This window comes from Phyllostomus discolor, chromosome 4 (genome assembly GCF_004126475.2).
Source record: "Phyllostomus discolor isolate MPI-MPIP mPhyDis1 chromosome 4, mPhyDis1.pri.v3, whole genome shotgun sequence".
NCBI classification, from domain to species: domain Eukaryota; kingdom Metazoa; phylum Chordata; class Mammalia; order Chiroptera; family Phyllostomidae; genus Phyllostomus; species Phyllostomus discolor.
The window spans coordinates 14,720,865-14,743,171 of NC_040906.2; the positions used below are offsets into that span (position 1 = coordinate 14,720,865).

Here is a 22,307-nt window from a genome sequence, read left to right on the forward strand (position 1 = left end):
CTGGTTTAAATATCTTTATTGATACTAAACGTACCCCCCGAACCCATGGCCAGCAGTTCTGAGGAGGCCCGCATCCAGAGGCCTAGAAAGGGGCTCTTTGGTTTCCATCTGGGGGCGGAGGAGAGAGAACTCCCTGGAGCTCGTGGTCGCCACCAGAACTCTCTAAAGTGCCTCTAGGGGAGGGGGATGGTCCCTCCAATGCCCTGGGCCTTCCTGGGCGCGCGTGTATCTCCAGCCTCACCTCCTCAGTTACCAGGGGCCCGGGAGACGGACTTTGGCAAGGGTAAACTGGGCCAAGGCAGCGCCCTCTGCTGGAGCCCAGATGTCACACAGGTAGCGAGAGGCGGCTCTGCACGCAGTTGGGAGAGCTGCGCCGGGGGTCAGAGGCAGAGGCTGAGCTCCTTGCGCACCAGGCATTGGTGGCACTGCACTACGCAGCACCAGTGGAAGCGACACAGGCAGTTCTCCTCGAGCTGCACGCTCTCCTGGCGGTGCCCGCGACCACAGCACAGCAGGTCGCAGCCGCTGAGGTCCAGGGCACTACTGTTGCAGGCGCGGCCCCGCGTACCGGGAGAACCTGTGCGCCGGTTGGGGGCGCAGAAGTCGGGCGAGTCGGCGACGTAGAGTAGGTCAGCTCCGCTAGGCGGCTTGAGACTGCGGACCGCGGGCAGCAGGGCCTTGCCATCGTTGGTGCCCATGACACGCGAGGCGCCGTGGAAGCGCTCGAGCAGCTCCGCGCCCACCTCGCGGAACGGGGGCAGCTTCTGCCAGCACGTGCGCAGAGCGCAGGAGCCCGACAGTCCGTGGCATTTGCACTCGGTGCGCGTGTGGCTCCGCACGGCCTGCGAGGAGCAGAGGAGCGGTGCAGATGGAGACGGATGTGGGGCTCGGGGCGCGAAAAGGCCCAGAGGACGGACAGGCACACAAAATGTAAGAGACGGGGAGCGGACTGAAGGGATGAAAAATCAGGTCTTCTCCCCACAACCTCAAACAAACAAACAAACAAAAAACCCACAACCAAAACAAAACAAAAAGCCGGCGAGCTCCAGGAGGAGAGGGGGAGATCGAGGAAACGACAGCCCCAAGAGGGCTGAGGGGAAGAACGATAAGGATGGAGGAGTAGAAGTGGGCAGCGTGGGACAGAATGCGGCACAGAGATTCCGGGGAAAGTAGAGTGGGCAGCAGGGGTGCGATTCTCCCAGGGCGGGGCGGGGCCGGGGCCGGGGCCGGGGCGGGGGGAGGGGGCGGGGGGCAGTAGTAGCTGTCGCACCTTCTTCCTCCTGCCAACGCTCACCGCCCCAGGCAGGGTTGAGTAGAGACGAAGAGCCCGCGCCCTGGGCGTCTGTCTCCACCACCCCTCCCCAACCCTCTCCAACAGGTATGTGGGCCTGTCAGGACATTCTTCCCTGGGCCCCCTTACCACCCCCCCCCAATGCCTCAGGCCCAAACCCTAGAGGACACAGGATGTGTGTAGGGATGTCCCTAGAGCACCCCAGAACTGAGGCATAGGGCCCACTGTGGAGGTACCACCGAGAACCAGAACCCAGGAGTCCTGCCCTTTATTTGCTCTTTGCATCTAAGAGTCACGGCCCCACTTGAGATTTATGGGGTCAAATGACCCAGGAAGATCATCTCTAAAAGCTCAGAGTGCAGGTTCCCTCCTTCCCACTGGAAACATCTACCCCAGGCAGCTTTTCTGTCCCTAAACAGGAGCCCCTGGAGCCCCGTTGTTGCAGAGAGGAAGGGAGAGGCTGCCAGGGTTCCGGGCAGGGCCTGGCCTGGGGTTGCTGGGCAGCCAGTCGGCAAGAGCGCAGATTCGGTTCCAGCTTTCCTGGCCTCTGCCTGACCTCCTCCTGCCTCCACCAGGACCTGCTCCTGTCCCTCAGGCCTTCCCAAGCCTACTGCGCCACAGGCCTGTCCTAGCCCCTTTCCAGGCCTCCCCCGCACCTGGCTCCTCTACCTCAAGACCCCATAACTTTGTGTCAGCTTCTGCCCTTCCTTTCATCCCCAGCCTTTGTCTCCACCCTCTGTCCCTGCCCTGACAGCTGCATCTCTACCCGCCCCAAGCTTTTCCCTACCTGTCCTGTCTCAGAGATATGCCCGTTCTACCTGCACTCCCTACATGCCCCAACCAAGTCCTCTTCCCTGGGTAAATTCTTCCTACCCTGCCCCAGGCCTCCCAAGTGACCATCTTCTAGGCTGGCCAGCTGGCCTCCCACACGCCCATCAAGCCCCCCAGGCAATCTTCCCGGGCGGCCCCCACTGCCATGCTGGCTCACACAGATGATCATACTCCTGCACATGCACACCCTCCCTTCCTCACGCACTTCCACAAATGTGCTCCTACACTCACACACAGCTCTCCCACATCCACTGACACACACACACACACACACACACACATTTCCACATGCATGCACACACACACGCTTACCCATCCCTGCCCATACTCACCAGCCGGCCTGCCTCATTGTTGTGAAGCTGCACCAGCGCTCGGATGTCCCCACCTCCCCGCTTGTGCCGGGCGTCCATAAAGAGCCTGGACTTCTCATCCCCGAAGTCCACATCATCGCCGCAGCCTCCCCACTCCCAGGCTGCGCTGCCCTCTGGGGAGCCCACAAGGCCAGGGGGCCCGAGGGTGCCTGGCAGGCCAGGGGGTCTCGGCGGGGCCCGCCTGCGGGGCGCCTGGCAGCCACACTGCAGCAGCTCACCCATGGAGCAGGCCTGCGTGACTGCGTGGCTGGCTCCTGCAGCTGTGATGGCAAAGACGAAGGCAGTCTCCCGGATGTCTGTGGGGACAGAGAGTGGCAGTCAGCCTGCAGCACCGAAGCTGAGTCCTGGGGGACTTGGTGGGTGGGGCAGTGAGGTGTGGAGCTGGGTGGGGCTGGGAGACAGGGTCAGGGCAGAGTGTCCAAAGATTCCGTGGGAGAGGTGGGGCTCAGACAGCCTCCCCAAACCTCCACCCTCTCCTTGGCGCCCCCAGGTCCCCTCCTCACACTGACCCTGCTGCAGGATGCGCCCAAAGGCCTTGCTGTGGCTGGAGCAATTCCAGCGGCGGAAACGGAACTGGAACTGGCACTCTCGAACCCCAAGCCGGGCTCCCCGAGCTAGCTCGGCCACTACTTCTGGCTCCTCCTGGCACAACTCAGCCTGCCGCCCTGCCAGCCTCCGTGCCTTCCTGCAGATGCTGGTGGGGTCCATGACCAACGGGCTGCCCACCGCCCTGGGGAGCGAAACACAGCAGGTCAGGGATGTAGCTCGAGGGGCTGGGGTGACAGAGAGAGAGACCAGCCCCACACAGCCCACAGCCAGGAGTCCAGATACGTCCCCCCAACCCACCACCAACTCAGATTGAGATTCTCCTATCGGGTTCTCTTAGCATTCCGTCCATGTCTGTATTCCCTTTTAACTAGATTCTAGACTGAAATGACTAAGATCAAGGATTCGGTCTTATCCTTCTGTGCACATCTGAATCCTTATACCATATTAAGGATTTTGACTCAAGGTGAAGGCAGCTGGCACCAGGTAGGCCAAGACTAAAATTCAACAGGCCACGCCCAAAAGGGAGAAGGGGAAGAAATTAACAGAAGGAAGATCAAGAAGGCTGTCAAAGCAAAGACATTCTGTATAGATACTAAAGAAAAGGATCTTTGGAAAAAGATCAAAAGAAGATCTGGTCTTAGTGGACCCCGAGCTGGGCATGTGAGCTGGAAAGCCCTGATGCTGGGAAGACGTGGGCTGTTCCAAGGGACACAGAGAGCCATCGGATGGCTGGGGGACGAAGCCTCGGAGGGAAGTCACACTCCCTCTGGCGCCTGAGCTTCTCCTGGAAAATGGGAAGGACGAGCTTGGATCTCTGAGGCGGGCCCTCCCACCAGGACGGCCTCTGTGTCCCTGAGCTGGAGGGCAGGAGCCGGGAGCTGGAGACTGAGTCCCTGAAGCGCTGTGAAGCAGGCGACAGCAAGCGACAGCAAGCCTTCTGCTGCTGCAGGAGCTGTGGCCTGTCCAGAGCAGGATGTAAGCAAGCCAAGCCCTGTGCCCTGCAGGGACATAGCCGATTGGGGCAGGGGACACTGACTGGGTGGGGAAATGTCTCATGGGAAGTTCCGCACGTTTTCACAAACCCCTCCGCGCCCAGCCTTCATTCTGACAGGAGGGCTACCGTTTGGGTATCACATACCCTGCCCCTGCAGGTTCACGGGACAGGGCATCCACCCCTGGGCGGAAGGGCTTTCATCCCATTGCTCTTATTTGAATGCTTAACTGGGTCTTGTAGGAATGAGTGGGTTGAGCCCTCGGGAGCTGAGGGTCCTCTGAGACCATTCAAAAACCCTTCAGCAGAAAAAGACTCTGGGCAGACAGTGAGAAGCAGTTCCAGAAGGCAGAAAATGTGGAGGAAAATGAAGGCAGTTAGGGGTCAAAGGTCAAGGTGGCCTCTTTTCAATTTAGCTTTAGCGCGCATCCCCCCGCCCACTGTCCCCATTTGTCCCACAGGCAGAGACTCCACAACAATGAGGGGTAATGGACTTCAACAGCAGCGAGAAGAATTCAGGTCTTGAGACAGAACTTAACACTGAGGAGGGAGATGCTCGAAGCAGGGGTCGCAGGAAGATGTGTAAGCTCCGTCCTCTGAGGTCCCCCATCACACACACTACCACACTCACACGTGCCCTGTAGGTCACTGTCCTCATCCCTATCCAAGAAGTCTGGAGCCAGGGTTCCTTCCTCAGCGGAGGGACTTACAGCCCAGACCAGCGATGTTCAACCCGTGTGTCGCAAGAACTTTTAAAGCATGCGATTCCTGCCTATTCATTCAGGAGCCCTGACCTCTTTTCCCTTGGATTGTCAAACATGGCAATGGCCAACACAACAATAGCGGTCCGGTGTGAATGAATCAAAATTTTGTACCTATTTTTGGTCAGATAGGCAAGATATATTTTTATATAATATATGTATATATTTTAATAATCTATAACATATCCTGTGCCGCGGAATTTTAGTGATTAGTTTATGTGTGCCATGAGATGGAAAAATGTTGAAAATCCCTGGTCCAGCCCTTCCCTCCTCCATGCTCAGGACCTGCCCATCACTGCATTCCAACTGTAGCCTGGGAAGCTCCAGCCCCAGCCTTCTCCCAACCCTAGAGAAGTGACGGATGGAGCAGCGGGCAGTCAGCCAAGGGCAGGGCCACCAGGCTGGCTCCCGGTGACCCAATGACCTCCAAGAGTTGATCTCTAGCTGTCTACCCTCCCACCCACTTCCCTCACCTCATTACAAAAAGCACTGGAGGCAGGCCCCCCGCGTGGTCGCACAGGGGCAGCAGGTAAGACTATGAGCATCTAAGAGTTAGAACCGTCACGTTCGTTTGTCTCCTAGGCAGGTTTGTAGGTGCTTAATCATGTTTCCCCTCCATTTTTATGAAAATGTTGCATACGATGAATAATTGCTATAGTGCTACAATGAACACCATTGAATACCTGTTTCTGAGTGAATAAATGAGCCATCGAAGGAGAAGATCCTCCCTGGAGCTCGTCCCCTGTCCACATGCCATTTCAAGACGACTAATTCGTTTCCATGGACACTTTACTTCTCGCACTGGATCCAGATGCAGGGAAGCAGACCTCCCCAGGCTGTCCAGGTCCTCTCCTGCCACCCACCTGTCCAGGACTCCACCTAGGAGCCTGGGGCCCTGCACACTCAACCCTCCCTATGCTACTAAGTTCCCCAGTCCTCCTCCCCACTCCTGCCCTCTGCTAACTCCCTACTTTCCCAAGGTCGACCGGACTTATCTTCCCAAGGTTACTCAGTCCCCATCTCTCTCCACTCCCTCCTCCGGTCCTAGGAAAGCAGGAGAGGGAGGGGGTATGCAGGGAAGAAAGGCAAAAAATCTCTTGACCTTATCTGCTTCCCAGGGGCTAGAGATAGAGGACTCCGGAGGATTCCTGGCTGCCTGGGAACTAGACTTGTTTACAGGCTGGTCAGGAGAAGGGATGGGCAGTTGTAGCGGCCAGAATCCCAAGGGACCCGTTTGCTCCCTGCCCTCTGGTCCTCACTCCCATCCTCAAGTCACAGGAAAGGGAACTCCAGAAAATGAGTGGCAGGGGTTCACTGGGCAAAACACTGAGCCTCGCTTCCGCACCCCGGTCCCCGTCCGCTGAGCCACTCCGGGCAAGTGAGTTCCCGCTCTGGGCTGCAGAAACACGAGGAGCTAGGGTGAACAGCTTGAACACCCCCTCTAACTTCAACACTTGACTCCGCATCAAGAAATAACTCCCCCATCTTCCTTCTTCCTTTACCCCCCTTCTTTTCCCTTCTGCTTCCTTAAGGGATGAACCCTGCTGCTGGTGCCTCTGAGTCAGCGTTGTCCAGGGACCAGCTCGTAGGAGCTGTGCCCATTCAGGAACATCTGCACGTTCCGAGGCTGGAGCACAGGGGTAGCAATAAGTGTGTGGTATAGAATATGGAAGCTCTGAGATCCTAATCAAGTAGACATTCCTGGGCATAGCAACAATGAGGCTAGCCCTAAGAGAAATCAGTATGCAGACAAGAAGGGACAAGCCTAGGGTTAGCCATTCTAACTGGCTTGGCCTGCGCCAAATCTTCCTCCCAGGGAGCTTGGTGACAACAGGGGCTGGCCAGTTCCTACTGGCAACCTCTGCAGATCTTGCCCAGGAGGCCCCGGCTTCTGGCCTAATCTACCTTTCCTTTCCCAGATTCGCAGGGACTCAGAGAAAGCCAGAGTACGGGTAGTCCCGCTCCATCAACCTGCCTGCATTATATAGATGAACGGGTGAGAAGGGAGGCGGCTGATGCTGGCTGTTGCAAGAAACTTAGGTGAATACTTTACAAACCAAAGGGCTGGAGGGAAAGTGGCCACAGGAGGTACCAGAAGGCATCAGGTGGCCTTGCATGCCATCCTCCACACAGCTCTTCCTCCTAGTAGTGGTGGCTAACTCTGCAGCCACCCCGCATTACACCGCTAAATCCCTGGACTCAGAGCCATCCCCTCCTCACCCCTAGCTCATCAAAATCTTACCAGCTTCTCTCCAAGCTCATCTGAGCTGCCACTTGCCCTGAGGCCCCTCCTCTGGGCCCCAGCCCTCACTGGTCTCCCCCTCCACACCGTTCTGTCACCCATTGGGGGCTGACTTGTTATCCTGCCAGTGGCATAATTACTTTGTCATGTTTTCTTGTCTATCTCTCCAACTAGATGGGAAACTCATTAAAGACAAAGGTCTGCCCTGGTTGGGGTGGCTCAGTGGATTGAGTGCCAGCTTTCGAACCAGGGGGTCACCGGTTCGATTCCCAGCTAGGGTACATGCCTGGGTTTCGGATCAGGGGGGCACGAGAGGCAACCACACATTGGTGTTTCTCTCCCTCTCTTTCTCATTCGCTTCCCCTCTCTCTAAAAATGAATAAATACAGTCCTTTTTTAAAAAAGATGAAGATCTCACAAGGAAGCACCACGTCAGCTGTTGGAGCACGCTCAGGGCTTTGGAGGTCCAGCCAACGTGGGTTTGGATCTGGGCGCTGCCATTTGCTCATTCTCCAATGCTGAGCACACCCCTAGCATGTGAAGCTGGCCCTCAGTATTTGCTGAAGGATGACGAGACTTAACCTCCTGAGCCTGTCTCCGCAACTGTGAAATGGAAGCAACCAATCACGCCTGCCTCCTTCCCAGGCGACACAGGAAGGAAGCCTGTCCAGAGAGCGGGCTTCCGCAGTGCTCTTGGCCTTCCCGTGCACACCCTTACTCACCACCAGGCCCGCACGGTGCAGGGCAGGTGGTAGGAATGCGGGCAGCGTTTGTGGATTCCTGAGAACTCTCACTTCCCCAACTTTCTGTTCTTACTTTTCAGCCTGGATCTGTGTGTCCTCACGCCCACCAGCCCTGCCCATGGACCAGCTCACCCGCCAGGACCCCCGCCCCCTTCCCCAGAGAGCACTCCTGGGTGGATGGTAGAAGCCAAGGGGATCACAGACCCTTTTGATGCCCAGCCTCCTCAGAAAGGTCTCACAGCCAGAAAGGTCTCTATGTTCCCACATAGACCATCCCCCCACCCAGGTTCCCTCATCTGACCCTCAGCTCGGGGAGCCAGCAGAGGGAGCCCTGAACCCTGGGGCTGTGGGTGGGGGCGGTACGGGGGTGGGGGAGGTGGGTGGTGGAGAAGGGGCAGAAAAATGTTGCCTGACTGCTGCGAGGCGGCTGGGCCCGGGCCTGTGCCCGCCCGCCTGTCCTGTCCTGCTCTGTCTAACTCCCTAATTACTGCTCCCCCTCCCCCAGTCCCTACTCCCACCCCAACCGCCACATCAAAGCCAGTGATGCCCCAGCTCCATTAACCCCTGCCTACCCACCACCCACCCGTTCCACCCCTCCCACCCCCCACCTCCATGTGGCTCCCTCTGCGCTGTCCCGGACACTGCCCTGTCCACCTCCTCACACTTCTCTGCTCTCCACGCCTCTCGGGAGAGGCAGGGGCTTCCCCTTCCCTGAGGGACTCCACCATACGAGAGGGCTTCCTATTGCTCAGGGCTGCGAGAGGCGAGGAGTGGTCACATTACTATCTTACCAGATCCCTTGAGGACAAGCTGTGCCCCCTGCTCTCCCACATGGAGGTGGGGCGCTCCCATGCTGGGGTGGGCATGGGGGAGCTGAAAGGGCCTGTAGAAGGCCCTGTACCCCTTTCCTGACTGCCTCCCCCCATAGCACCCAGGGGGAGAGCCTCAGCAGGAGGTGGATTCCTGGCTCCACCCCTCAGCTACCTGCACTCTGTGTGGCCCTGGGCCACCTCCTATCCCTGGGCTTGGCTGGACTTCTTACTGTGAGTGAAAAGATGGGACCCGATGATCTCTAAGCCCTTTACTGGTCTAATTTCTGGAATAAAGGGAGAGCTCCGAGCTGGAGGAAACAGCCAAAGAGGCCAGGTGGAAGCTGGAAGAACCCTGCTAGCAACCTTCCGCACCCTCAGCTGCCCCTTAGGCAGTCCACGGACACCCGAGGTCTCCCCCCATTCCACTCCAGGCAGGAAGGAGGGCTCAGGCTAGAGGGCGCTCTCCCCAGGCCCCAGGGACAGGCTTCTCTGCTCTCCAAGTGCCTCCTGCTCTGGCTGGCTGGGTGCCCCGCTGCCAGCCTGACCACAGCCTGGCTGCCCGCCCCGCCCTCGCCTCATCCCCTCCGCAGCTGCATTTCTTCTTCAAAGTACACATTCGAATCCCCCTGATGGGCCCTGGCAATCAAGCCTCTCACTGACCTCCCCCCACCAACTCCTGGCTTCTGATGAGAACAGGAAAGGAGGGGCCGCACCCCCCCCCCAGGAAGTGTCACAGTGCCAGGACTCTGGTGGGTTCAGGGCATGCTCTGGCCCAGACTGAGCCAGCCTCCTTTTGCCCCTGCCCTTTTCTGCTCACAGCCCCATTGTCTTCCTCTAGGGAAGCTGCCAAGGCGGGAGGCCTGGAGGGTGGGGCTGGATGACCACCCCACCCCCACCCCACCCTGAGCTTGGCGGGGACCAGCAACAGGACTGCTCACAGAAGATGAGGGGCCCCAGATAAAGATGGGGTGGGAAAGTGTGGCCAGGCTTAGCCTGGGGTGGGGATCGCAGCTGGAGAACCTGGGTTTCAGGAAGACCTGGGTCTGGTCTTTTCCCTGCCTGCCTGTGGGGCCGGGGATGAGGCTGTCCTGGCCTGTGGTTCCTGTTTCTACAAGGGAAGGGGGGAGTGAAAAGCAAGAGGAGATGCGGAAAGGGAGTGAGGTTGGGTGGTGTTTTCCCCAGTGGAACTGGGGGAAGGTTAGTTTCTTTCTTAGAAAATATAAAACAGAAAGAGGAAAGAGGAAGAGAGAAAACGGGAGATTGATTTGGCTATTTTGTGAAACTGAACTATTTTCTACATCCACTAATTGAAAGTATAAAAAGATGAGTCAGACATTAAGAAGAACTTTCTGGAGGGGGACAGGGAGCAGGCAGAAGGGAGCTGGGGACTAAGAAAGCTATAGCTTCTCTCTCTCTCTCTCTCTGCCTCATTCTCAAGGTGGGATCTGTCAGGGCCAGAGCATTGGCTGGACAAGATGACCCAAGACAGCTTGGCCAATGGCCTGGAATCAGGGATTCAGCAACTCACAAAGAGAGCGATACTTTGTGAATCACTGTGAGAGAGATAGGCAGAGGAGGCTGGAGGCAGAATTTAGAAGGCATAAATTGCATTAGAGGAAGAAAGGGAGAGGGAGAGAAGTGAGAGGGAAATCTCTGGAACCTACAGTCTAGGTCCCTGAGCCTATTCCAGGGCCCAGGCCACTCCCCTCCACGACCCTCCTTTTCTAACAGAACAGTCCTGTCATTCAGAGTTCCTGGGGACCTCTCGGCTCCCAGCCTAGCTGCTGCCAGCATGTCAGAGTGGACCGCAGGGGGCTACTGCAGGTCCAGCTGCTTTCTGGTCCACCACGGAGCCCAGATCTAGCCAGCATTGTCTAAGAAGTAGGGAGAAGAGGGCCAGCAAGCAGGTCCCAGACATCAGGGAACAGCCTGGAAGTTCCTGCTCAAAAAAGCTCTAGTCAAAGTGAAGCTGGGCCGGGGTAGGGTGGGGGTGAGGGGAGGATAAAGAGAGGTCGAAGCCTCAGGCCACCCAGGGGTGCTGGGTCTGGTCCACCAGTCGGATCCTGGTCTTGGAGGGCAATGATGGGGTGTGGTGGGGACAGGAGTACAAGCAAGCAGGGTCAAAGATCCTGAGAAAGGGAATCTGGGCTCAGACTGGAGGAATGAAGTATCAGAAACAGACAGGGCAGTGAGGGGGCCGAGGCAGTCAGGAGAGGCAGGTCCTCTCTGAGAAGCATCTGAGTGAGGCAGTCTCTGGACGCCTTATCACCCCAGCCCCTCACTCTTCACCCCGCTCACCCTGCAGCTGTGGCCATGAAGGCTTCTGTGTTCTCCCACACCTGCCCTCCTCCCCTCCTCCCCCACTCCTTGCTTCCCAGCTTCAGGGTCAGTCTCCAAGGGACCAGGTCTCCTCCCTCTGGTTTGGCTCTCACCCAGCAGCCCCTCCTGAACAAAGGCTCCCCCGCAGATACAAATCCCGGAAAGGTGAATCCACCAATGCGGCAACACTCCATAAAACTGTCCCCAGCACCTTCAGCCTCCAGGGCCCCGAAGGCCAAGGCTCTGCCTTGCAGAACCAGGGAAGAGAGCCACCAGAGGACATGGTTGTCAAAATGCAGTGGCCGGCATAGTTGCCCAATGCACGGTGCCTTGGGAGCACAGAGGAGGCCAGGGAGGGAAGACAGAGGGACAGCTTCATGGAGGAAGTGTCATTGTAACTGAGAGCACGAGAACAACTTGGATGAATGGAGAGGGAAGGCAGGGAAGGCAACACTATCAGCGAGAAAGCCCTGTCCCCATACCTTGAGAAAGGGCAAAGTTAGGAAAGGTGTTTGGGAAGCAAGATGTTTACAAAGTTTTGCTTGGGACCCTGGATTTTATTTACTTATTTATTTGTTTGTTTATTTATTTATTTATTGAGAGAGAGAGAGAGAGAGAGGGAGGGAGAGAGAGAGAAGTATGGATGTGTGAGAGCTACATCAACCGGCTTACTCTTGCATGCCCCTAACCAGAGACCCGGGCCGCAACCCAACATGTGCCTTGACTGGGAATCGAACCCAGGACCCTTTGGTTCACAGGCCAGTGCTTAATCCACTGAGACACACCAGCCAGGGTGGGATCCTGGATTTAAATGGAAACGAATTCCCCTTCATACCCACGAGGTCTCTGGACAGACTGGGGTGCGAAGGAGGGTATCTATCAATGTCAGATTATTTTGTAAGTCATCCACCTAATGCCACCGCCAAGCCTGCTAGACAGAAAAATTGCTTCCCTATTTTACAGTTGAGACATTGAGGGAGGTGGGGCGAGCAGTGGAAAAAAAGTGACTTGCCCAAAGTTACAAACTTAACTGGAGAAGGTCAGATCTCAGGCCTATTTCAAAGCTGCTGCTGTATTATGCTAAACCGGGATCAAAGGATGCATATTGCCTAGCAGCACCTGGGTCGTCCTAGATTTGCCCCCTCACTGACACCACTGAGGGACGCTCTCACACATCACAGATGAGGGATCTCGGCCAGTAGTCCCCTGTGTGAACACCCTTCTCTCTATCTCCCTAAAATGCAATTGCCAACCTGTGTGCCACAAGAAACTTTAAACCATGCAATACCTGACTATTTAGTCAGGCGCACTGACCTCTCTTCCCTTAGATTGTCAAAACAGTGACAGCAGCCAACACCATGGCCACCCAGTGTGAATGAATCAAAATTATGCCTATTTTTTTTCAGAATGGCAACTATATATACTTTGGTGTGCTACAGAATTTTAGTAATTAGTTTCTGTGTGCCATGAGATGAAAAAGGCTGGAAAATGCCCTAGAAGAGACTGATCTGCCTGCTCCACCCCTCCTTCCAAATCCCCCGACGTGTGTGTGTGAGGGGGGGGAGTGCAGAAAATCCAGCCAATGACATGGCTATATGCAAATGAGCAAGACCATGCCTTCTTAGGATTGGCTGATGCGTCAGTGATCTTGTCCAAGTCCCTCCTCTTTAAACACCAAAGCTATTCCGGGACGGTCTCCGCTGCTCTGGACACTGGGAAGGAAAAAAAAAAGTCTACGGGGTCCAGATGTCTGATCGGTCCCGACTGGGCACCCACCTTCCCAACCCCTACCCAAGTCCACAAGGCTCAGAATTCCTACAACCTTGGCTGCCCAGGGTGTCTGTCTAGCTCCGGCCAGTTCCGGAAAGATGTCCTCATCCCTTGGCTGGCCAAGCCTCAGTCCTTTTCACCAGACCCTCCCCGGTTCCCGGTACATTCTGAGCTGCAAACTCACTTTATCCTTGACCCGGTATCTGCAAGGTCCAGGCGCCTGAGTCCCTTTCCTCCTCCTCTTTGTCCGGGGACGAGGAAATAGAGAAAGCCAAGGTCCTGACTCAGTTTCCCCCTTCCTCCTGCCACTACCGACCACACTGAAGGAGCCCAGAGAGAAGTGGATGGATCAGTGAGCAAAGTGGGGCGGGCAAGAGGTGGCCGTGTGACCCTACCTGCCTATGGCTTCCTACTTTGTTCTTCTCTTTTCCCCAAACCCAGTCCACCGAGTCCCTTAAATCCAGAGCCCTCCTCGTCACTCTTTTCTTCGGATCGCTGACTGCAGATCTTCCCTCTGGCTCTCTGGGAGCTCTTTCCCATCCACCCACCAGTTCCTTGGTGACCTGGATTGAGCGCATGACCTGGGAGGGAGGTGGGGTGTGGGACACGGGAGGAGGAAGTACAATGGAACGTGCGGGGGTAGGTCAGAGCCGCCCAAGTGGCGGTTCCCGAGTGCCCCGGGTGGAGGCCGGCAGGAGAGCGGTACGCACCTCCCCCGCACCGCCCCGGCGCGCAGGTAGAGCCGGGAGGCAGCGGGGCTGCGGTTCCGGGCAATCGGGCAGGAGGTGCCCACCCTCGAGCGTCAGGAGCCGCACTAGGACAGCCCGAGGCAGGACTCACCACCACAGTCCGCCGACGTGCGCGGGACACAGGAGCAGCAGCAGCAGCAGCCCGAGGCGGGAGGACACGGGCGGCAGCATCGTGACCGCTCTCAGGCCCGCCGGTGCGGGCAAGGGGCGAGGCTGCGGGGCCGGCCGGTGCGCGCAGGGGCCCGGGCTTCAGGGCGAGTGCGGCTCCGGCGGCGGCGGCGGCCGGGAGGCAATGGCTCCGGTGGCGGCAAGAGGGCCCATCCCGGGCTGGAAGGGCGCGGCGGAGGCGGAGAGCGGACGGGGCAGCCAGCGCCTGTGTCTCCGGCCGAGCTCGCTCGGGAGAAGAAATCAGAGCCGGGGGCGGAGGTGGGAGGGGAGCGGGGCCCGGGCGGGGGCGGGGGGCAGGGAGGCTGTTGGGGTGGCAGTTGCGACAGTCAGGCGGCGGGACTCTCGGGAGGTAGCCTTGCGCCCCGGGGCGGCAGGCGCGGAGCGCCGCGGAGGGCGGGAGCGAGGGTCCGGGGCGGGGCCCGAGAGCGCTCGTGGCGGCGGGTCCCGCCTGCCTCGCCCCCTCACCTCGCCTCTCGCGGAATGGGAGCCCCTCGCCGCCGCCGCGCGGAGTCGGGGGCAAGGAGGGCGGGGAAGTAGGGTGGAGCAGGGTGCAGGGGGGGAAGAAGAGGAGCTGAGGAATGGGGGACGGGCTGGAAGGGAGACGTTTGACAGGTTTGTTGACTGTAAAGAGAGAAAACTTCCCAAGAATGAGGGAGTTGGGGGGGCGGGCGGGGAAGGCGGTGCGGAGGGCGATGCTGGAATGGGGGCCAGGAGAGGAAGTCCGCCCGGGGCTCTGGGTGCTCCGGGGAGGGCTGTCTGTCGAACTCGAGGGTCGGACGGGCGGACTCCGGAGGGGATCACCTCTAACCAGACCCCGCCTCCGCGTCTCACGCCCCTCTCTCAGCCTCTCCTTGAGAAAGGGAGGAAGCCCTGGGCCTCCATTCTTGCTCCCCAGGCACCCCGCCTCTTCGAGCCCGCGTTCAGGGGAGGAGGGGGGTGCGGAAGGGAGATTAGAGAGCTAGAGGAATCTCCTGATGGCCTGCGCTCAAGTGCTCGCACGCGCAAGCGAGCGATGGAGCGGAGGCTGCAGGCTTGCAAGACCCTTGAGGGATCAGAACCCGCTGCAGCCGGGCCTCACGCATCCGCGTGTTCTTGCCTCCCGTTGCTTCCCCAGCTTGGCGGGGCCAGAAGGGGTAGGAGAGCCAGCTGCAGGTGAGATGGCATTTATTCGATTCTCTAATGCCGCAAAAATGTCTTTGATGCCCCTGGCCCCCTCCCCACGTGGGGAGATCAAAGGCTCCGTGGGAAGGAGGGACAGCTCCATTCATCACGGCCTCGGGGCTGGCAGCGGCTGCAGTCCGCGCTCCTCCCCTCCGGCCCCACATGCCCCAGGGGTGCTGAGGGACAGGTGGTGCGGGACATTCCTCGGCAAGGGCCAGTCGCCGAACCAACTACCGTCATCTCTCTGGAGCGGCCATCAACCTTTAGGAATGTACTGGGGCAGGGAGGACAGATCCAGGACCTCAGGCCCGAGGTGCAGACACCTCAAGCTCCCAGAGGAAAGCTCTTGGTGGTTTGAGTGTGTGTGTGTGGGGGGGGGGGGTTTGGCCTGAATGTGGGGAGTGAAGCCACTTCCAAGAAAAACACCCCTGGTGAGCAGAGAGATTCTGAGTACCCCGGAGTGTGGAAACGAGTGGATGGGGATGAGCCGGGGGGATTAAGGGGCTATGACAGAAGACGAGAGGAGTCTACCCCACAGGAGGGGGCAGCTCTGGGCCAGGAAGGGCAGGGTGAGGAAGGGAGAAGGGAAATGGAGACATGTTAGCCTAGGCACATAGGAAAGCCTCGGGGTTTGCCGGGAGCCCCGCCCCAAGGCCCTGGTGTCTGAGCTGTTGGTCTAATTCCTGGGTACAGAGAGTTCTGCTGAGGGGCCGGAACACTCTAGAGAAGGGGAGGAGACCCTGGGGGAGGGGCTGGTGGCTGAGGGAGTCAGTGAGGAGGGCATGGCCCCGAGTGCTGCCTTCATAGCATCCAGATGCCATGCGCAGCCCCTGCACCTATTAATTTCATGCACAGTTGCTGTTTCTGCAAGGCAAGCCCGACTCCGGGCACTGCTCATCCGAAGACGTGTCCAGATTAGGCACGCACTCGGGCCAGATGGTGCCCAAGAGACTGTTGGGGGCCCTGTGGGGGTCCCTGGAGGCTGCAGGTGGCCAATGACCAGCCCCCCCCACCCCAGCCACCGCCTGGGTTCTGAACCCCCCCGCCCCCACCCTGCTACTGTTATTGCAGATTATGAAATGCTCTCCTTATCCTGCATTCTTCTCAGAGGCAAGAATTTTAATGTATTTGTCTTTGTCATCAGGGGACCAGGGCTCTGGGACCGCCCTGCCTCTGCCTGAGGAGGGAGCGCCCCAAACCTGGTCCCAGCTGCCTCCAGACCCCAGTCTCTCTCTGTTACCACCCCCTCATGCCCTAGCCCTGCCCCTCGCCTCCCCCTTCTGAGACATAGTCTCTCTGTGGGGTGGATAAAAATGATGTTATTGAAACAACAGAATTGGGAGCAGTGGCAGGGAGCAGGGATCAGCTCAGGAAACTGGGGCGTTTGCCAAGAAGACTTCTCCCCCGCAGGCGGCCTTTCTGCCCCCACCCCCCACCTTTCCTACAAACACACACAGACCGCCCCACCCCTCCTGCAGTGCTCTCTCTGGGCAGATCTTGCAGAGTATTTGTCCATCCCTGGACTCCCCAATTCCTTGTCCTGTCTGCCTGCCCCAGAGTCCCATTCCAGAATCCATGGCTCAGGGTGCCTGCCCAAGCACTGGGGCAGGGGAGGGGTGGGCTGTAGTCTGCGATGCACACGCCTCCTCAAGCCCCAGTGCCCAGGGCCTGGGCTCCAAGGAAACCTTGCCTCTGCTCACTGCCTGTTGCCTTCTCTGCACCCTCACCTAGGAGCTGGCTGGCATCTGGACACAGCCAGAGCAGTGATTTCTGCCCTTATGACCCCCCCAAACCTTCAAATAGGTGAGTTCAGAAGTTACTGAGACTTCAGTCCACCACCGTCACCTTAGAAGACTTCCCACAGAGAAGGACAGGGGGGCCAGGAGATGGAGATGGAGGCACAGAAGGACAGATCAAGATGCACACACAGGCTTGCAGATAACTGCACAGAACCCACAGGACAGCCTCCCCTCCGCCAGGCGGTGCTGGAGAACCGACTCCTATGGGTGGACACGCTGATGGGCTGGCTCCAGATGACACTTATGCCTGCTTCCCTGGAGATCAAGTGTGTGTGTGTGTGTGTGTGTGTGTGCATGCCTCTGCACAGACGTGCATGTACAGGGACAGTCACAAGAGACTGGAACGGGAACACAGCAGCCCAGTCACCGACAGTGTGAACGGGGTGGTGCCACTCTCTCTGTCCTCTGGGCACTGGGCCTCCTCCTTTCTTCTCCCCACTGCTCTGCCTTAAGCCCCAAGAGTCTGTTAACTCCACTTCGAGGCCTGGTGCAGAAGAGAGACGGAAGGGAGAGACACGGGTGTCTGGCTGCGGGGCTGGAGAGGGAGGAGGGGCAGAGCTGGGGACTGCGGAGGGGGGAGAGGCACCTGCGGAGAGATAACATCAGAATCGCTGCAGGCGCAAGCAGAGCCCTCTGTCTCTGTCGGATCCTCTCTCTCTCTTTCAGCGTCTTTTCACGTCTCTCCCATCTCTCTGCCATCTCTGTAATTCGGGCTCTATTTGTGTCTGACTCTAAATCACTTTCTCTGTTTCTTTGTTTCTCAGAAGGACTGAAGCTGCAGGAGCCCAGGAATTTGGGCCTGTGACCCTTCCCCTCCCAATAACCTCTCTCTCTCTCTTCCTCCCTCCCCACTGCCCTCCCTTCCTCCTTTCCCAGCAATGGAACCTAATTCTCATTCCTTGAGGGTAGGGACAGGATTTGAGAATTCCTAAGGGCCCTGGGTCTCTGGGTCCCAGGAGGACAGAGGAAAGGCCAACTCTCCAGGGAGATGGAGGGAAAGAAAAAGAAAGATAAAAAGAGAGCCGCTTTCCTCCCTCTTCTGTGCCCAGATCCCTCCGGTCCAGCTTTCCCCAGCCCACCTGAAGCCCTGAGAACACACCTCCCCAGCGAAGAGGGTGGTGACTCAAATGTCCACGCTTTAGCCAGGCTTGTCCCTGCCTTGCAGGCCACGTTTCCTCTGAGACTCCCTCTGGGTTTGTGTGCAAGGTAACCCCCCCACCCAATGCCCGGGTTCCCCAAGGAGCCCACCTGCCCCCCATGTCCTGCTTAACCTTATCCACGTCTCCATCCTTCCTATCACCCCATCAGTCAAAGGGAGAAAGAACGAGGTAGTGTGGGGGGGCAGAGGCTGGGAGGGAGGGGCTGCTGGCCCACCAGGACAGGGCTGGGAAAAGTCAAAGGACATTTGTTTCCACTGAGCTCAGCCCCAGTGGCCCCGAGTGGGAGTGGTAGGGCCCGGGAGCTTCTCCAGCCACGTCAGTCCGGGCCCAGCTCCTGCCTTATGGACAGTGGGGTGGGCGGAAGGATGCTGGGTGTTCCAGAGGAGCCCCTACCCTTGTCTCCCGTGACTCCATTCTTTTCCAGGTGGCACCAGCTCCCCCCACCCCATCAGCACTCTCGCCCTGAGGAAATCTGGGCTCCTCTGTCCAGGCCTCCAGACTCCCTCCTAATCGTGTTGGTGCCCACTGGCTATCCCTCCCTGGCAGCGGTCAGCACATGTTTCATCTGACACCTACTATGTGCCAGGCACCCAGCTAGACAGTGGAGAGACGATGGCGAGCCAGGGCAGACATAACCCCTACCCTCAGGGAGCTGATGGTCCTTGACCATATCATCTCACAAACCAACAGAAAGCCACGACCTTGACCTGTGCTATGGAGGACAAAGGTGGGGGGGCTGTGGGAGGCTCTGGGGGAGGGGCTGGCCGAGTCAGGGATGGTGGAGAAGGCTTGGTGGAGAGGGGAACACTCCGAGTGAGATACAAAAATGAGTTAGGGTTCACTGGGAGACGCAAGGTGGGGGGACATGTCAGGCACAGGGAACAGCCTTTGTAAGAGCCCTATGGGGACAGGGAGAAGGCACGCGGGCACCGAATCAAGGGTGGCGCGGGGTGGGAAAGAGCGGCAAGCAGCCTGGTGGGGGAGGAAGCTGAAGGCCTTGGGACGATCAGACCAACTAAAGCCTCACGGGCATAGGAGGAAATTTTTCCTTATTTTGAAAGCCATGGGAATTCTATGAGACAAATAAATACATTGCAAGAGGACAGAAAAAGAGATGGAGGGGGGATTCTAATTTAAAGGAGAACTAACGGACACATAAAATAAAAAAAAAAACCACCCAGGTGAACTATAGTTGTTAGAGATGCATGTGTAGATGACAAATAAGTTGATGCTTCCCATGAAAGTCAGGCCAGTGCCTGCTCTGGGGGCGGGGGAGGGGCAGTTCTATCTCAAGGGTATGGCCGGCCAGGGTCCGACTCCTTTTGTGGCAGTTCGTTCAAGGCTCTTCCAGCTCATATCTGATCTGTGCTCTTTTCTGTATTGCCTGAATCACAGGGTCAGAGAAGAAAAGCAATAGGGGGCCACCGTGGAGGTCTCAGTGGGACAGGGAGTGACGCTGGCCAGTTCTACATTTTGAAAAGATGGTTCTGGCCACAGCGTGAAGAGTGGAGTGGGGAGGAGCCAGAGCGGAAGCAGGAGGACCAGTCGGGAGGCTCTGCAGTGGCCCAGATGAACCGCCCTCGCAGCGTTGGCTGGGTCAGTGGCAGAGGAGAAATAAAGAGCTGGAAAGAAGCAGGCAGTCCCAGCTGGTACTGGGGAAGCAGGGTCCAGTGGACTTGGGGGAGGTTGGAAGTGGGGGCCAGGAAGAGGGAGGTGGCAAGGATGCATCTGAGGTTCTTAACTGGCCCAACAGAATGAGCGGTGGTGTGTCTACGCAGCTGAGGAGCACTGGAAGAGGGCTGGCCTTAGGCGAGGTTGGGTGGAGGCATTTGGGACATGAATTAAAGGTGCTTCCGAAACATTAACAAGAGCTGTCAAGGAGGCCGTTGGATATATGGGTCTGGAGCTCAGCGCGGGGGCCTGGGTGAGTCGCAGTGTAAGGTGTAATTAAGCTGAGAGCACATGAGACCGCCCAGGGCAGAGTGAAGAGGAGCGGGGGCCCTGAGGAGGGGTGCTGTTTCGTGGCTGCAGGAAGGAGGAGGTTGCAAAGGGGGGCTCCAAAGGCGGGAGGGAGCAAGAGCATTGCAGTCCCACAGGGACCACGGAAAGACAGTGCATGGAGCAGAGGGCCGTGGACAGCCTCCTCGACCACTCCTGAGTCAGCCAGGTGAGGAGGAAAACCACGGACTCGCTTACAGCCCAGGCCAATTTTGCCAAAGCACAGACACGACCCCACTGTTTTCTTGCTGTGATACCTCCATCAGCATACCTTCGCTTACCCAATCAAATTCACGGTTCTTAGCTTGGCATGCAGGTCCCACCACAGTTTGTCTCTTTGTCATCCCGGCCTCCTCTTCCTTTCTGTTTCCACCTGAGCTCCTGGTTCACTGTGGCTCTTGGTCAGACCCCCAAGCCCTGGCCCCACTACCCCCCACTCTGCTCCCCAGCAGGCCCAGCTCAGCACCCACATCCTCCAAGATCCCACACACCTAGAGTTGGAAGCAATCTCCCCCATTCCCAAGGCCTTGGGACGATCAGACCAACTAAAGCCTCACGGGCATAGGAGGAAATTTTTCCTTATTTTGAGGTGATTTCGGTTGTGTGTTCTTCTCCACTGGCTTGCGAGTTTTTTGGAGGGTGTGAACTATGTCCGGTCTGCAGTGAACGCTTCATAAACTGGGGTTCCGTTGAACTTTGAGGCAGTTGAAGATACGCTGCCGGCAGGGCAGGACATGCTCGGTAGGTGTGGTGTAAGGTCCTCACCAAAACCAAGTCTTCTGAACTCTGGTTGGACACTGGAGCTTCAGGGCAAACCAGGAGATTTCTTAACATCCCCTCTCCGGTGCACACGCACAGCCCACCCCAGCGGCGGAGGCTTCTCGGGGAGCCTAAGCACAGAGTCACAGCGCCATCTCCTGCCAAGATGGGGCACTGTTCCTCAAGAGAGGTTGTCTCCAAAATAGACAGATACAAATCAAAAATGAGAACCAGCTTTCAGAGGCTTTCGGGTGAGTGCAACTTTTTCCAGTTGCCTGGAATCCTGGTTCATCCACACCAGATGCCTCCATATGCTGCCGGAGTTCAACCCCAACCAGATCAGGGTCAAATATCTGAGGTGCTGCCCTAGCCCCCAAGATTGGGCCCCTGGGTCTGCCTCTGAAAAAGTTTGGTGATAACATGACCAAAGCGACTGGTAAATGGAACAGTCTGAGGGTCACAGTGAAGCTGACCATTCGAAATAGACAGGCCCAGACTGAGGAGGTGCCTTCTGCCTCTGCCCTGATCATGAAGCCCTCAGAGAACTGCCAAGAGACAGGAAGAAGTAAAACATGAAAGAGAGAAAGAAGAAGAAAGAAAGAAAGAAAGAAAGAAAGAAAGAAAGAAAGAACGAAAGAAAGAAAGAAAGAAAGAAAGAAAGAAAGAAAGAAAAGAAAGAAAGGAAGGAAGGAAGGAAGGAAGGAAGGAAGGAAGGAAGGAAGGAAGGAAAGCACACAGTGGAAATGTCACTTTCAATGAGATTGTCAACACTGTCCAACAGAAGTGGCACCGATCCTTAGCTAGAGAACTCTCTGGAACCATTAAAGAGATCCTGGGGAAGGCCCAGTCTGTGGGCTGCAGTGTTGGTGGCCGCCACCCTCGTGACGTCATAGATGACATCAGCAGTGAGGCAGGGGAATGTCCAGCTAGTTCACAACGACAAAGAAAAATGTTTCCATTAAAGATCATTTGACGACCACGACAACAGCACCAGGAAGAGCACCGGCCTGCTCACAACAAAACTGTGGCAGGGCAAAACCCAACACTGGCAGCGGTGGGGAGGAGCCGCTGCGTGCGCTGGGGCACCTCACACCCTACGGTGCCTTCTGGAGGGCGTGCTGACACTGCAGGTCAGACACTTGCACCATCTGACTTCTGGGGTGACACCCAGTGTCAGTTAGTGAAGAGAAACGAAATAACCTGCTCTGTGCACGCACGTGTGATTACATTGTATTTTCTATGTTGGTGAAGAGCTGGAATCCTAGGTAAGGCCCAGACCTAAGTAGGTGTAGCTACACCAGGTGCGATTGGAAACAGGGGACCATCTCTGTAAACTAATCCCAGGTGACAAAAAGGACACCCCAGATATTATTTGACAGTAAAGTCTATGAAACAGGAACAGTGCACGCAGCAGTAAGGATCAGAAGAGGATTCCAAATCTTAGAAGTAATGGAAAAACGCAATAAAAATAAGCTTAAAAAATCTTAGAAGTAGTTGATGTTCTTCAACACGAAAGGAGCATTTTGGGTTTGGCGGGGGGGGGGTTGCTTATTTATTTACTCTTTGGTTGGAGCTTGTTTTTATTATCAAGGCTTCCGCTATTGAGTGAAAGGAAATCAAATAAGGAGAGAAGTGGTTAGGAAAATGTCCGAAGCTCCTGGGGCCGAGGAATATCCCTAAAGGGCATTCGTGGTCAGATATCTTCCCTCCGGCTCTTCTCCAGAACTTTTCCACCTCTAAGCACAAGGTCTTGTACACAACACGAGTTCAGGAAATGTCTGTGGAGCCACTAAGTTAAAATGATTAGCTGCCTGAAATATCGACTGTCCTCCT

The 22,307-nt window shown here is 57.1% G+C and overlaps 2 protein-coding genes across 3 annotated transcripts; one reads left to right on the forward strand and one right to left on the reverse strand.

The window, feature by feature from the left end:
• Positions 1 to 14,040, reverse strand: WNT6 (Wnt family member 6). 2 transcript variants are annotated; one of them, XM_028509542.2, is made up of 4 exons: positions 13,521 to 14,040; positions 3,003 to 3,223; positions 2,455 to 2,789; positions 1 to 842 (listed from the first exon to the last, which is right to left on the reverse strand). In XM_028509542.2, exons 1-4 carry the CDS (start codon positions 13,598 to 13,600, stop codon positions 381 to 383), a joined length of 1,098 nt encoding a protein of 365 aa, XP_028365343.1. In that variant the 5' UTR covers positions 13,601 to 14,040; the 3' UTR covers positions 1 to 380. The 2 variants fall into 2 exon arrangements, with proteins under 2 accessions (XP_028365343.1, XP_035878732.1); XM_036022839.1 differs by lacking the exon at positions 13,521 to 14,040 and adding an exon at positions 13,391 to 13,513.
• A 6,263-nt stretch (positions 14,041 to 20,303) lies between these two features.
• Positions 20,304 to 21,986, forward strand: LOC114494765 (60S ribosomal protein L12-like). The gene is given in 3 exon segments (XM_036022549.1): positions 20,304 to 20,835; positions 20,837 to 21,039; positions 21,185 to 21,986. Coding segments are annotated over 3 exon segments (516 nt in total). The 5' UTR covers positions 20,304 to 20,785; the 3' UTR covers positions 21,448 to 21,986.
• Positions 21,987 to 22,307: the final 321 nt, after the last annotated feature.